Source organism: Bactrocera tryoni, chromosome 5 (genome assembly GCF_016617805.1).
Source record: "Bactrocera tryoni isolate S06 chromosome 5, CSIRO_BtryS06_freeze2, whole genome shotgun sequence".
NCBI classification, from domain to species: Eukaryota; Metazoa; Arthropoda; class Insecta; order Diptera; family Tephritidae; genus Bactrocera; species Bactrocera tryoni.
Genome location: NC_052503.1, coordinates 30,547,205 through 30,560,857, shown reverse-complemented (window position 1 = coordinate 30,560,857; position 13,653 = coordinate 30,547,205). Strand labels below are relative to the sequence as shown.

Here is a 13,653-nt window from a genome sequence, read left to right as displayed (position 1 = left end):
ACCCTTGAAAAACATAAACAAATAAAAATAATGCTTTATTACTTCGTCTATATTAAATTATAAAGAATATAGTTTCCGAACCAATGAAGTGTACTGAAATATATTATATTTCATATTATGATAATAAATGGTTTTTAAACGAAATGAGTAAATACTTCGAATTTGATTTAGAAATTTGAAATAATTTTTCAAAAAAAGGATGGTAATCCTAATCTACCACACAAAATTTGTATATCAGCTGTTGTCTGTTTTGTTCTGTGTATTCTTTCTGGTTATAGTTGATTTTTTGCACAAATCTAGGCTTCCAACAACATAAATCTTTTAGATAGTGTTAAAATTATCCATCTGCTAATAATTCGGCTCAAATTTAATTATATATGTTTGTTTAGATAAAATAAAGTGTACCACCAAACCTTGTTCTTCGTCCACATGCTTATATAATTTGTAGTTGAATAAAAGTATGCTGTTTCGTTTGAATTCTGTTGGAATTAAAAGCCAACACCAACTACTGCAATCAACTTGCTCAAATGCCATTTGGAGACATATAAGTACCGAACTGACCAACGCTTTGCGTCCGTTTTACTTTGCCGTACATCCAGACTTGTTTGGACAACATCCGGAACAGCGTAATGTTAATGAGAACTCATTGAAGCTGCTGAGTGCACACATGGAGTCGTTGTATGAGCGAAAATACCAAGCGTTACACGAAACTAAAACGTTGCAGTTTTATATACGCGATGGTAATGCGACAAAACGTGATACCTTCAAGTTGATCAAGGTAACATTGGATCGCAATTCAAAAGATCCGAAAATGTTGGTACAGCGTTTGTTGGAATTATGCAATCTTCCAACGGATTATGTTAAAAAAATTAAATCAATGCCAGCAACGGCGCCTGCAAGTGCAACAGCAACTGCGGCAGGTTTTTCATATGCTACAAGTCCGTTTAAAGGTGGTGGCGACTTTAACTACGGATCGCAATTCTCAGGCTTTGAAAACGCTTTCTATACTGTAAGTTTTTCAAGTATCCGTTAATAGTAATATCGTTAAATATTGGATATTTCAAATAAAAAGTTATCTGTAAATTCTTTTAGACAAAAGAAGAAGAAAAGAAAACATTGGATTCATGGCTAAAGAAAAATGCGCCTTTGGCAAAGGTACGTTCAGCTGAGTTGGATGACTTAAAAGAGGAGGTAAAAAAGTTACAACAAGCTGTAACAAAGCGTTTGCAGCTGAAAGATATACGCTACGATTGTGGTTGGAATTACGAACATTTTCGTGGTTGTTTGAAGTCCTTAGAACGCATGACTGATTTGCACGCCGATGCAATGGGTACGCTGAAGAATCGTATTTTAGTTTTTGCCCCATTCACTGGTGTTAGCTTGGAAGGACACGTTATGTTGTTTACCGGCGACGTGCTGACAAGTTGGATCGATTTCGTAAAGAACATTCCACAACACGATGAGTTTCTAAAGCGTATACCACTCTATGAGAATACACTTTCACAAGTTTTGCGTAATATAAAAATTGGTCGTAGGAAATTTATGCCAAAGCAACAAGCTCGAGAATATGCGGCGCATTTGAACAAAGTAACTACAACAATCGGCGATTATCTGACGGTAAACAAATATCCAAAGTCATGGCCTGCCACATTGGCAGCTTATGAAATCGTCATCGAATCAGAAGCTGGCCCTTTAATGGTAAATCCTACAGGTCAACTGATAGCGCCAGCAACCTGTCCTGGCTTCATGCTAATCGACTTTATCACCACCAACTTGGATGTGGCGAAAGAGCGCACCGAGAAATATCAAACACAAAAAACAGTGGAGCTACAAATGACGGCACAGTGTATACAACAATTACGTTTAAACACTTTGACCAAGGACGATTCAGTAACACCAGATAAAATGATAGAAACAATGCAGAAACTATTAAAGTACGACGATCGACAATTTCGAGAACTAAATTTGCACATAACAAATTATTACTCAGTATTAACGGACGGTATAGTTTGCATACCCTGGGATTTTACGCCGAGTTAGCGTACGATTTAATATTTATGTATGTGTTGGAATTTAAACGAAATTAATACTAACGGTATATGTATTATATCTAAATATGTATATGCATATGTATTTATGTAACTGCATGCGTTTTCTCAATAGTTAATGATTTTCTGATAGCAAATGACGGATGTGCCTAAATAAAAACGTAAATATTTCTACTATATGAAACCATAAGTCAAAAAATATTATTTTATCAAGCTAACCCTATTTAGTAATACCTGTCTGTTCCTTTCTACATACGCGAACTAGTCACTCAGTTTTAGAGATATCGATCTGAGATTTTGCACGCGTTCTTGTCCCCGATAACCGACCAGTATTGCATATAGCTGCCATACAAACTGACCAATCAAAATCAAAGCCTTCAATGGAAAACTCTTATATTTGACTAAGTATTTATGTACTTTCCCGAAATTTGCTATATACATACATAACTATTATTGCCGAAGACAACGTTACAGCCTCCGATTCAATTGTTCAGATCGAAACACTATAGCTCATTCAAATTTATCGATGAAAGCATAGATTAAGATCTTTGATAGATTAGGGTTAGGCTAACAAAAATTTATTTGTGAAGGGTATCATATCTTCGGTGTAACTGAAGTTAACGTTAACACAGCCGTAGCGAACTAATTATTTTATTATTTTTTATATGATTTCTTTTATATTTTTTTATTTCTTTTTAATTTTTTTTTTATTAAATTTTTTTGTTTGATTTCTTTGTATTGTTTTTTATTTATTTTAATTTTTGATTTATTTAAATTTTTTTTATTTTATTTTATTTTTACTATTTTTATTTATTTTACTTTTTTTCACTTTTTTTTTTTTAATTTCATAATTTTTTTATATTTTAATATTTTTAATATTTTTATAATTTTTTATTTTTTTATATTTTTTATATTTTTTTAATATTTTTTTATTTTTTTTTTTTTTTTAAATTTTTGTTTTTTTTTTTTTATCCCGTTCCCATCACAATCAGGTCTAAGTAGCCCAAACGGACCCGAATTTTTATCCAGCCAGGGACCGTCAACTCGGCATAATTCAGCCGCTAAAACAACATCAACTGATTTTTTATGCGTTCAGGGGCTGTCAAGTCGCCAGCATTCATCCTTAACAACTTAAATATACATACATACACCGTACATGAAAAATCTCTATAGTGAAAACAACAAAAGTATTCGTCCGATAATATCGATTATATAAAAAATGTATTCATTATATTTCAATTTGACAATATTCCATAATATTAATTAATTTATGTGTTTCAGCGCCACCCACTAGATCATATCACTGCAGTCTTCTACCAACCAAAGACACTCGTGCTGATACAACTGAAAGTCCTCGGCACGTCGGCTATAAACATATTGCTCTGCATTGCTCCACATGCTCTGATTGCCACCACACAAATACTGACGCATGCTGGGGTCCACCAATGCAACGTTGTTGCCCACGAACACTGCTTGCCATACACTCGGCGTTGCCGAGCCATAAATATTTTTTATGAATGCCGGCGGCACAGTACTGTTGCCATTAATGCCACTATTCTCCAATTTTATATAATTTTGCCAATAAATGCTCTGGAAAATATACCTGTTGCCCAAGAGGCGCTCAAATCGAAAGGCTGAACGGTATTTGTAGCCATTGGGAAAAGTGCACATCAAAGAGGTTTGCGAACATTCACTCAGGTAACCAAAACCACCGGTCACATTGTGAATGCACACGGCGCTGGAATTATGCAGCACCTCCATAGATGTTGGCAGGAAAGCGCCAATGCGTTCCCAGTACTTTGGCGCCAAGCTATTCAGATCACAAGTGCTCACAAGTTGTTGTATGTTATTGTATAGCAGCGCTTGCAAATCGTTGTTGCGCTGCAAGAACACCAAGTGTGCTATCAAGCGTTGATTGGCATTCAAACCCAAACAGTTGAGCGCTTTAACGGTATCCGTTTTGCTCTCCAATCGCTCAACAGCGTCGAAGGTCACATTCAAAATTTCTTCAAAAATATTTTCACCCATTTTAGTTGCGTCCAATTGTGTGAGTATACGTCGCGCAACCGCATAATTTGACGTATTCAAACAAATTGCGCTTATGTTCTCGTAATTGGCGGGATGCAGCGTCACCTCAAGCAGTTGCGCACTACGCTCCACGAGTTGTGCGCGCACTTCGTGCTCGAGTGTAATTAACGGTCCTGTGTGCGTGCCTAAATCGTGCGTTACATTCTTGAGTGTCAAATAGAAATCGATTACGTAAGCGGGGTCATATTGTAGCTTATCCGTTATTAGTTTGCGCCACAAAACTTTATAACCTATGTAGTGTACAGTGGCGTTTTGTGTGTTGTTGACGACCTCTCTTATGAGATAAGTTGCGCTCCACCAGTCGTAATCTTGCACAGCTGTCGTTAAAACATCTTCCAATTCGTCGATGCAATCGTGTGTTTTGACGGCAATTGGCCCATCTATAATTTTATCCTTCACCGGCGCATCCTTGGCAAGCAAGTCGTTGAAGAGCCTAACATGCACTTCCAAGAGCGTCGAATTATTGACCGTTTCACGTTTGTTAGCCTCCAACACATTTTGGTTTCGTGCCAACACCGCGTTTAGAAACAAGAATTTGAGCAACAAAATGTAGTGAAGCGTCATTATTACTATTATTTTTAACCCCGCAATTGCTACTTGCTCCACCGGAAGTAGAATACTTGCAAAATTTTGGTTGCTGGTTGGCCTTAAATACTTTGGGGCAGCGCTAATAATTGGCGGTCTTATCTTGCAGGCAAAACTATCTGGTGTATATAGTGCAAGATTATATACCAATATGTTTTTTTTTTATATGTAAAGGGTGATCCATTTGGAGGTTCCCTACATTTTTAAAGAAAAAACACAGAAATTTCAAATTCAATGAGAATGTTTTTTATAATTTGAAAGAACATGCAATGGCTTTTATTTTTTTCAAATGTCGACCGCGGCTACGTCTCAGAAGGTTGATCCGTTGAGTCCAATTTTCAAAGCCTCAGTTCGAGAATTTCGAATCTCGATAAATCCATTGATTGTTGCGATGTGTGGGAAGTGGCGCAGTCTTGCTGAAACCAAATGTCGCCGAGATTACGAGTTTCAATTTCAGGCATCAAATAGTCGGTTATCATGGCGCGATAACGGTCGCCATTGACGGTTACGTTTTCATCAGCATGATTTAATTTTTTGACAAAATAATATGACAGCTTGTATCGACTCATGCGTGATCTGTCCCCTACTTAGATCACCCGTTATAAACTCTACATATATAAATATATATATAGTCCATGAGTACGATATTCGAGTTTCGTTGTAATTTTCTAAAGTTCGAGCAAATATTTATTCTTCATCTGCATTGTTGCTAATTAAATTTGCAGTTAAGGCTAGACAGTTCATAAGGCACGAGACACCGGAAGTCATAGACTATATTACATGTAATGGTTATATTTGCATATGGATCTAAAAGCAAGAACCTAACTTGAAATCAAATACCAATATTTGTCGCAAAGTTCACGTTGAAATGATCGTGGAAGAGATATTTGGAGTGGAGAAAAGTGCTCGGTATATAAGAGATATTGATAAAAAACCTGCCCCTCTGGTATGACTCTCTAAAACAAGACGATTTTTAAGAATTAAATAATAACTTCTTTGTTAAATGTTTCACAAAGATATATTTCTTTTTATTCTTAGAATAGATAAGCTTTTTGAAGGAAAATTTTAATATTTTTCGGATTTCATGCGATCTCTGATGGCGCTTAAAAAAGATCTTCACTGCTGTATAGATTCTTGTCTTCTCCGTGTTTTTAAATTGCTAAAAAAATAGCTCTAGAAGATATTATTGGTAATGACCTATGTTCGAAAAAAACTTTACAAAAAAATTGTATTTTATTTAAAATTTTTGTCGTTTTTGTACAGCCGAAGTTCGATTTTTTATCAGATAAAAAAACTGGTAGGCAGTTGTGTGAGGAGCTATATACATATGTATATAGAATATTCAGAAGTTTTGATAGTGATCAGAGTTGTCTTCGAGTAATAATTGCAGCCAATTCGAAAAATGGTGTTTCGAGAAAACTGAGTTTAAAGATAAACTGATCGAACTGATTGAACTCAGCGACCACACTTTAGAAGCCTGTAACTAAAAAGATATTTGAAATATTCATTTAAAATTTTAATATGACGTTTTTAAAAGTATACACAATAAAATATGAAAAAATTCAAAATTTTCACTCTAGATATGTTCCTTAATTTGATTAACAGACACTCTTCAAAGTACGACCTGAAAAATATACGAATATGAAAATGTTACATATTTGACGAGAATAATACGTTTATAAACATCCACAGTATCCGTTGTTGTTGTAGTGGTTGCAAACATTCCTGAAGTAATTTCGAGAAATGATGCCGAGTTGACAGACCTTTGCCGGATGAAAATCCGGGTACTTTCCGAATACTTAGACCTTCTGTAGTGGGAATGGTCTACATTATCCCTTCAATATCAGTTCATCTTCAATATTCCGTAGGTTTTCTTTAGAAGCTTGCCATCTTCACTGAACATTAGGCATTGACCAAAGTTTCAATTTTGAAATTGCCTGCTTAAAACTTTCAGCTAGAGTTTTCACCCCCATCAGTGTGGCATTTTTACGGACAGACAGACAGACAGTCACTCGGACTTCAATTTTCATAAAGCTATATCTATCTCGCTTAGTTTTACGTGATACGTACAACCGTTAGGCGAACAAAACGATTTAATACGGGTTTCTTCACAAAATAAATCTATGAAATCTTGAACCAACAGAAAAAATTGGTATGATTCATCTAACGGTTTTCTGGAATTTATAAAAATAAACGAGATGGATGTACGAGAGTGATAAGAATTTGGTCTTAAGCTGTATAAAGTCAATCCACGTTACGTTAGCAGTCATGGGATTTACCTTAAACACCTTCATTGCTTTAAAGTGGTCTCACGGTAGCGCTTGTTGTTCGGAGTTAGCAAACGCGACGACGTGGGGTAAGACCCAGGCGATCTTTTGAGAAGCTCGTCAAGATTGTGGTTTTTTGTATCCCCCATTCTAGCCCTTTTCGGGGCACCTAGACGTGTCTAATCAAAACTATCCACTTGCGTTCACGTTGAAACTCGGACGGTCGACATTGAAGGAGGAACAGTAGTCATCTAGGATAGTAAATGCATCTTGGGAAGATGACGCTATCGGGTGCTGCCTTCGTATATCAGAAAGACGAAGCAAATTATTTTCCGTGTGTCCGTACTTTCGACGTGATTCGACAAATGATTTTAGTAAAAATTTAGATATCCTAATGCAACTTGTTACAAGTTAACCTTTGACTTATAAAGGGTTACCCATTTCGAGACTCCCTACTTAAAAGCAAAATGCTGAAACTTCAAATTTAATGGGGAATGTTTATTATCATTCGAAAGAACATTCTTTGGTATTTGAAGATTATCTCTAACATCCCTGGCATCCGTTGAGTCCAATTTTCGATAACTCGTTCGAGCAATTCGACTGGTAATTATCGAATGACACGCATAATGTTTTGTTTCAAGACCCGAATCGAGGCGGAATTGTCTGCATACGACTTTAGACTTTACATATCCCCACAGGAAAAAGTCTAACGGTGTGAAATATCCTATGGTGCTGTTTTGTTGAAAGTCTCCGTGATCACGGGCTTCAATTTCAGGCATCAAATAGTCGGTTATCATAGCGCGATAACGATCGCCACTGACAGTTTTGTTCTCACCGGCGTCATTTTTAAGAAATATAGACCGATAATTCCACCGGTCTCTAAACCACACCAAACCGTTTTTTTTCTGGATGAAATGGCAGCTCTTGAATCTCTTCAGGTTGCTCTACGTCCCGAATTCGGCAATTTTGCTTGTTTACGTACCCATTTAGCCAGAAATGGGTTCCAAGGCTGAACAATGGGTGATAGTGTTGCGAATAGTACGCTTAGCAGACCGATTATGTTGGCCATAAATTGAGCGAAGCGCGCGAAACACTTCTCACTTACAGAATGTGAATTTTCGTAATAAAGTTGAACGATTTGTTAACATTGTTCCAGCGTGTCTCCATGATTAAATGCCAAAGAATACTGAATAAAAATAGCATGACAGCTTGACACTACTCACGCGTCATCTGTCAAAAAAGGCTATCGAAAAAAGTACCTTTACTTGGATCACCCGTTCGTTGCTTCTTCGTATTTATTTGCACCGTTATTTCAAATAATTGTGAGCATCGTACCTTTACCCTCTTGTTATAAGCGGAATTGACGCTTTACGGCTTTGCTTTCATAACGAAATAATAATTAATGCTTGTGATTTAAATTACAATACGTTTTCAAATGTGTGTATATTTCTCTCAAACATAAATAATCGACATTTAAGTGGCTTGTTTGAAATATTTAAACTTTTACAAGCAATACATGTAAATGTAATGTACTTTATACTAAACACTTTTCATAGAATTCTTAGATTTCTTTTGTTTTCTTGCGGAAATTACGCTTTTTGCTATGTGGAAAGCCAAAGTGCGAAAAAGGTGTACAATACGACAACGTACTTATGTATTTTCAACTAAATTAGACATTTTTTTGACATTTTTGTTTTTGCATACTTTTAATAATAGAATAATAGAAAACTTGCTGACTTAAAAGGGTTTATTAATTAGAAAATATATTTATATATATGTAGTATGTAAGTGGTATGTATGTATATATATATAAAATAACAACGTTAATATTTTTTCATAAAAGTTAAAGTTATAAAATAAATAAATTTTCTCTTCTTCCACCGGCAAAACTGGTTAACTCGGCCATATCATGAAATACAAATACAAACACACACACACAAGTATGTTTGCACGGAGTTTCCATTTACTATTGTATATTGCATATTAATGCCGGTTGGAGCTGCGCATGCGCACATACATCTGTATGTATGCAATGCTACCAATTTATAATTATTCATAATTTTTCTTTCGCTCGTTACTGTTGTCTGTATATATGTATGTATATATGAGTGTGTGTGTAGTTCATGTAACGCTCGTTCGTTTCATGCATTTTGCATATAATTTACAATTGTTTTACTTTTGTGAAATTATTCGTTTAATTCCATGGTGCCTGGTTGGAGCGACGTTTATCCTTTTCTTTTTCCTTGTCGCCACCTTTGCGGCCGAATATGCGGAACATGCCGCTGCGTCGTTCCTCTTTGCTTTTGCTGCCTTTAACGCCGGATACGGAGGAGATTGATTGCGCCTCGCTTTCGCTGGAGCTTTCCGCCGAAACGCGTGAGAAGCTTATGGAGTCCGGTTGCAATGAAACTGGCCGATTGCCCTCAAAGCGTGATGTGCCCCAGCCTGAGGGAATAACAAAAAAAAAGGAAAAAAATACAAATACAACATTAGTATATTGAAAGTGTGGTAGTTGTATAAAAAAGAAAAGCAGAAAGTTCAAGCAAAATCCATGCATTAATAAACAGAAAGCGTAGAAACGATAAGAGAAGCGCACACAGCTTACTAAAGACTCTAGCAAACAATTTTAAAAGTGTTTAAACCAAGAGCTAAGCTTTACCAAAACCATAGTTAGTCTGCAGACTAGTGCGCAAATAAGAACGGCTGAGTTTAACCGACTTAAACGCTGGTCCTGAAGTAAAAGACATGCAAGAAAGAATACACACACAGACATACATAAATACAAAGAGTGCATGCATGATTCGCTTAAAAATTAAATTGCATACATACATATGTACATATGTGTATAATGCAGATATTTGAAAAAATGTATAATTTAAGAAAAAGAAGTGGAGGCTTTTTCAAAGGTGTCAGTGACTTTGTTTATTTGTATTAAATAATCTGGAGTAGAGCTATAAGTATTTGTAGTATGTTTAGTTGTTGTTGTCCTCGCTACATTAAGAATTCCTCAAATGTTCTTTCTTTTAACTTTTCGCCTAAAGTTATAATTCTTCACCGGTTCAGTTCGTTTCGATTTTTCTCGCTACTGTACGCGAAACATAAAAAACTGTTGTTGTTGTTTTGTAGCAGCATAAAGTAGTTTCTGAATAGTTTTGTAATATAATTTTTGTTCTTTGAGGTTACATAGACCCAAATGTCTTCGGATTCGAACACCAAAAAAATCGCATTCGGCAGCTATAAGCTTTAGAGCTGTTACTAGGATGAATTTTGAATAATTTATGTTTTTCCTATATTTCTATATATACTGCATATTAGAGTGTCGTTTTTCCCCAAGTTATTTTTTTTAGAAATGCCCTCTTAAGTGATCGCCTCAATGTGAAATTTTCGAAAAAAAATTAATTTTTTTGTTGCATTATCGGATAGTATACACTGTAATAAACATTCTCTCAATATTTCAAATCGAAATTCAAATAATTACGGTCGCTACAGCATTGCTTGTAGAACGGGAATAGAGTGGGGAACGGAGCGACTCCAATCTTTAAAAGCGTTTTTCTTAGGATGGTGTTTGCCAAAACGGTTTCCACTCTCGGAGGAAGAGTTTTGAAGATATCTAAAATCTTATAATATATAAATAAATAAAATAAATATCAATTTGGAGAGAACACTTTTAACGTCATTCTTTATCGTACTATGGAAGCCTTTTTTTGAAATATTCCTATTTTTCTACGAAAAACTGTCGAAAAAAGGCCAAGATCGATACTTTTTGTTCAAAAAACCTTCCACAGCGTGTTATCGACTTTCCTACTTAATAATCTCTTTGAAATTTTTGTTCTAGATCAAAATTGCGGCCGCAATCGTGGACATCGTACAGCACCTTTTTTACGCGTTATTTTAACAATTTATTTAACTATTATACACCCAGCAAATAAATATAAAAAAATCATTTTGTATTCGTCATGAATGTTCTATTTACATAAAAAACCGAACCGATTAGTTAATTTCAACATAAAAAAAAATCGCGAAAATCAGCGATTATTCGGAGGGTCACACTGAGACGGTCCCCTAAGTTTAAGTTTTTGCACCAAAAAATGATGCAATGTAAACAACATCTTTATTCTCAATTTAAGTCCAAGTCATTTTATTTTACCCATATATTTAAGATGGGATGTTTTCTAAAAGCCCGTATTTTAAATATTGCTGGCTTCAAATTGTTTCTTATTGTTGTTGTCTTTTTAAACACTTAATACTCAGTACTAGGACCCTACTTATTGAGCATCGAGCACTAGGAATTATGACTTTCATACAGAAGAGTTGTTCCGTTATGTATCCGTACAAATCGTAAGAGTGTCGTGTACACACTACACCGTAAGCAGCTATCATATAATTTAAAAATTTTATCCTGAACGGGGCTCTTATTTTTGTTTTGATGACAACGTTTCCTCAGATTTTCGAAACATTATAAGGTTTTTATTGTTGTAAGGGAAGTCAAAGAGCGATTACTCAAACTTTGAGTTAACGAGTTTCAAAATGATCAAGCGACGACTTTTGTTTAGCTACGATTTAGCCTCGTCCAGGTGGTCCGAAACCGGCTACATCACATAGACATATAAAATTCCCATATTTTGATGTTTCATAAATGAAAACAAAAGGCGTTAAAGAACGGAAATGGAAAACAGTTAAAGGCTTTTTAACTTCTTAAGACTTCTCGAAATCAAATTTCAGCGACGGAGACTTTTACTAAACCATGAAAATGATTTTAACGTGCCAGACGATTTTTATTCTTTAGAAAGACCAAGCTGCGACCTCATTTATGCAATTTGCGAAATATTAGTCTAAATTATATAATTTTATTATTGGAACTTAGATCTTGAATCCCCACATATTTTTTGGGAAAATTCGGGCATATTTCTTTTGCATTGACCTGACTGTCGTAGTTAGACTAGGGTTCGAGCTGCTCCCCGCGGCCGGCATTTCATTCATTTATGTGTTATTGATCCATTAATCATTATTAAAGATTAAATTACTTTAGGGAAAACAATGTAATTTTTTTAGAGACTTCATATCGGCCTTCCTGAGAAGGCAAAAATTCCTATATTTAGATCTAAGGATTTATCTATGGACAAAAAGCATTGAGCCAACTATAGACTCATTGAGATAGCTGATTTGAACTCCAGGAATCCGGTTCATCCGATTGACATTCAAGATATTTCAATAACGGTATATTGAAAGCAAAGAAATTATGGGAAAACTTCGGAATTTCTCAAGCTTTTTTTCAATTCCCACAATTTATTAATGTATTTATAAGTAAGTAAGCTATCATGCTAGAATATAGAAAACTACTGTGGGTAAAAAATAGTAAGACTTTTTAATTCAAATTTCGCGGGAAAACTCATTCATCGAAATATTTTTTTTTTTCTGGGCTGACATTTGTGGCAAATAGCACACGTGTATTGGGGCTAAGGGCGATAACTTTGAGCGCGACCACATAAATTTTGAAGAATAAATAAAGAATTTTAAAATTACAAACAAAGTCTTACTATTTTTTGCTCATAGTAGGGGATAAGTAAGAGCAAGAAAGCACTTTTCTCCTTCAACTTGTGCTTACACCTCGAATACCATTCAAACCAAATACGTTAGTGCCTATGCAACATAAATTAATGAAAAAAAAACTTAAATTAAAAATCATTCTTATAAAACATGAACGAAAGAAAATAGGAATACGAATTTGAGATGCGGTTAAGTTGTGTTAGCGGGCAAAGAGAGTGTGTGTATATGAGTGCTAGTGTGTAAATAATGGATGAGAGTGAGTAACTGCTAACCGGTTCCATCGTTATTGTTCAAGCCCATGTAACTCGGGTTATTTATGGAGTTGTTATCGGTTGTGAAATGCCACACAGTGCGACTAGACGTCGTTGTAGTAGTAGTTGTTGTTGTTGTTGTCGATAATACATTCGAACCCGTATGGTTCGTATGCAACACATGTTTACCGTTGTTGTTATTATTGTTGACATTCGAGTTGGTGTTGCTGCTGCTGCCGCCACTTGAATTCGAGCTGGTCGAAATTGTTGTATGCACCGTGCGCTTGGCGGCCGTGACCGTCGGCGAGCTGCCAATACCGCTAGACTCGACCTCAATGAATTTGCGTGAGGCATCCGTGCGGCCGCCGGCCACGGGCGTGCGCGACATGAGCTGCTGTTGACTGCGCATATAATTGCTCGGCGAATGGTGTAGCTCCGACTGTTGCTGTTGTTGTTGTTGGTGATGGTGGTGTTGATGATGTTGTTGCTGTTGTTGTGGTTGTTGCATTGCGGCTGCATTCAAGGCGTTTATGCGTTGTTGTACTTGCGGATGGTGAGCATGGGCGCTTCCTACAGGTGGCATGGTTGTAGGCAAAGGTGGAGGATTTTCTAATATTCGTATTTATTGTTGTTGTTGTTTTTTTGGTTTTGGGGTGAATCGTTTAAGAATGAACGCATGAATGAATTGATTTACATACATATGTTGTACAAATATAAATTTTAGGGTAATTTTTCAAATATAAACGGTTCATAATACTGGAGACAAGGGACAATCGAGTTTTCATTAGATAAATATATGTATGTATATATTAAAAAAAAAAGAAATTGGATGAGGACATGTACGGGTTGTGGAAATAATTGGTAATA

The 13,653-nt window shown here is 35.7% G+C and overlaps 3 protein-coding genes across 14 annotated transcripts in view; 1 reads left to right on the top strand and 2 right to left on the bottom strand.

Annotated features, from left to right (window-relative positions):
• Positions 1–250: 250 nt before the first annotated feature.
• Positions 251–2,247, top strand: LOC120778464 (T-cell activation inhibitor, mitochondrial). Its single transcript, XM_040110270.1, has 2 exons — positions 251–1,009; positions 1,093–2,247. Exons 1-2 carry the CDS (start codon positions 461–463, stop codon positions 2,038–2,040), a joined length of 1,497 nt encoding a protein of 498 aa, XP_039966204.1. The 5' UTR covers positions 251–460; the 3' UTR covers positions 2,041–2,247.
• A 1,030-nt stretch (positions 2,248–3,277) lies between these two features.
• LOC120777563 lies at positions 3,278–4,805 on the bottom strand. The gene has a single exon (XM_040108959.1). It carries the CDS (start codon positions 4,698–4,700, stop codon positions 3,339–3,341), a length of 1,362 nt encoding a protein of 453 aa, XP_039964893.1. The 5' UTR covers positions 4,701–4,805; the 3' UTR covers positions 3,278–3,338.
• A 3,595-nt stretch (positions 4,806–8,400) lies between these two features.
• The window catches only part of LOC120777061 (spectrin beta chain, non-erythrocytic 1), a 96,439-nt gene continuing 91,186 nt past the window's right edge, over positions 8,401–13,653 (bottom strand). For 10 of the 12 annotated variants that reach the window (XM_040108178.1, XM_040108183.1, XM_040108181.1 and 7 more), the window contains 2 exons: positions 12,976–13,395; positions 8,401–9,433 (listed from right to left, as the gene is read on the bottom strand). In XM_040108178.1, coding sequence (XP_039964112.1) covers positions 9,183–9,433; positions 12,976–13,395 — 671 coding nt within the window. In that variant the 3' untranslated portion in view covers positions 8,401–9,182. The remainder of the gene's footprint in view (positions 9,434–12,975; positions 13,396–13,653) is intronic. The other 2 variants (XM_040108176.1, XM_040108186.1) reach the window with 2 other exon arrangements.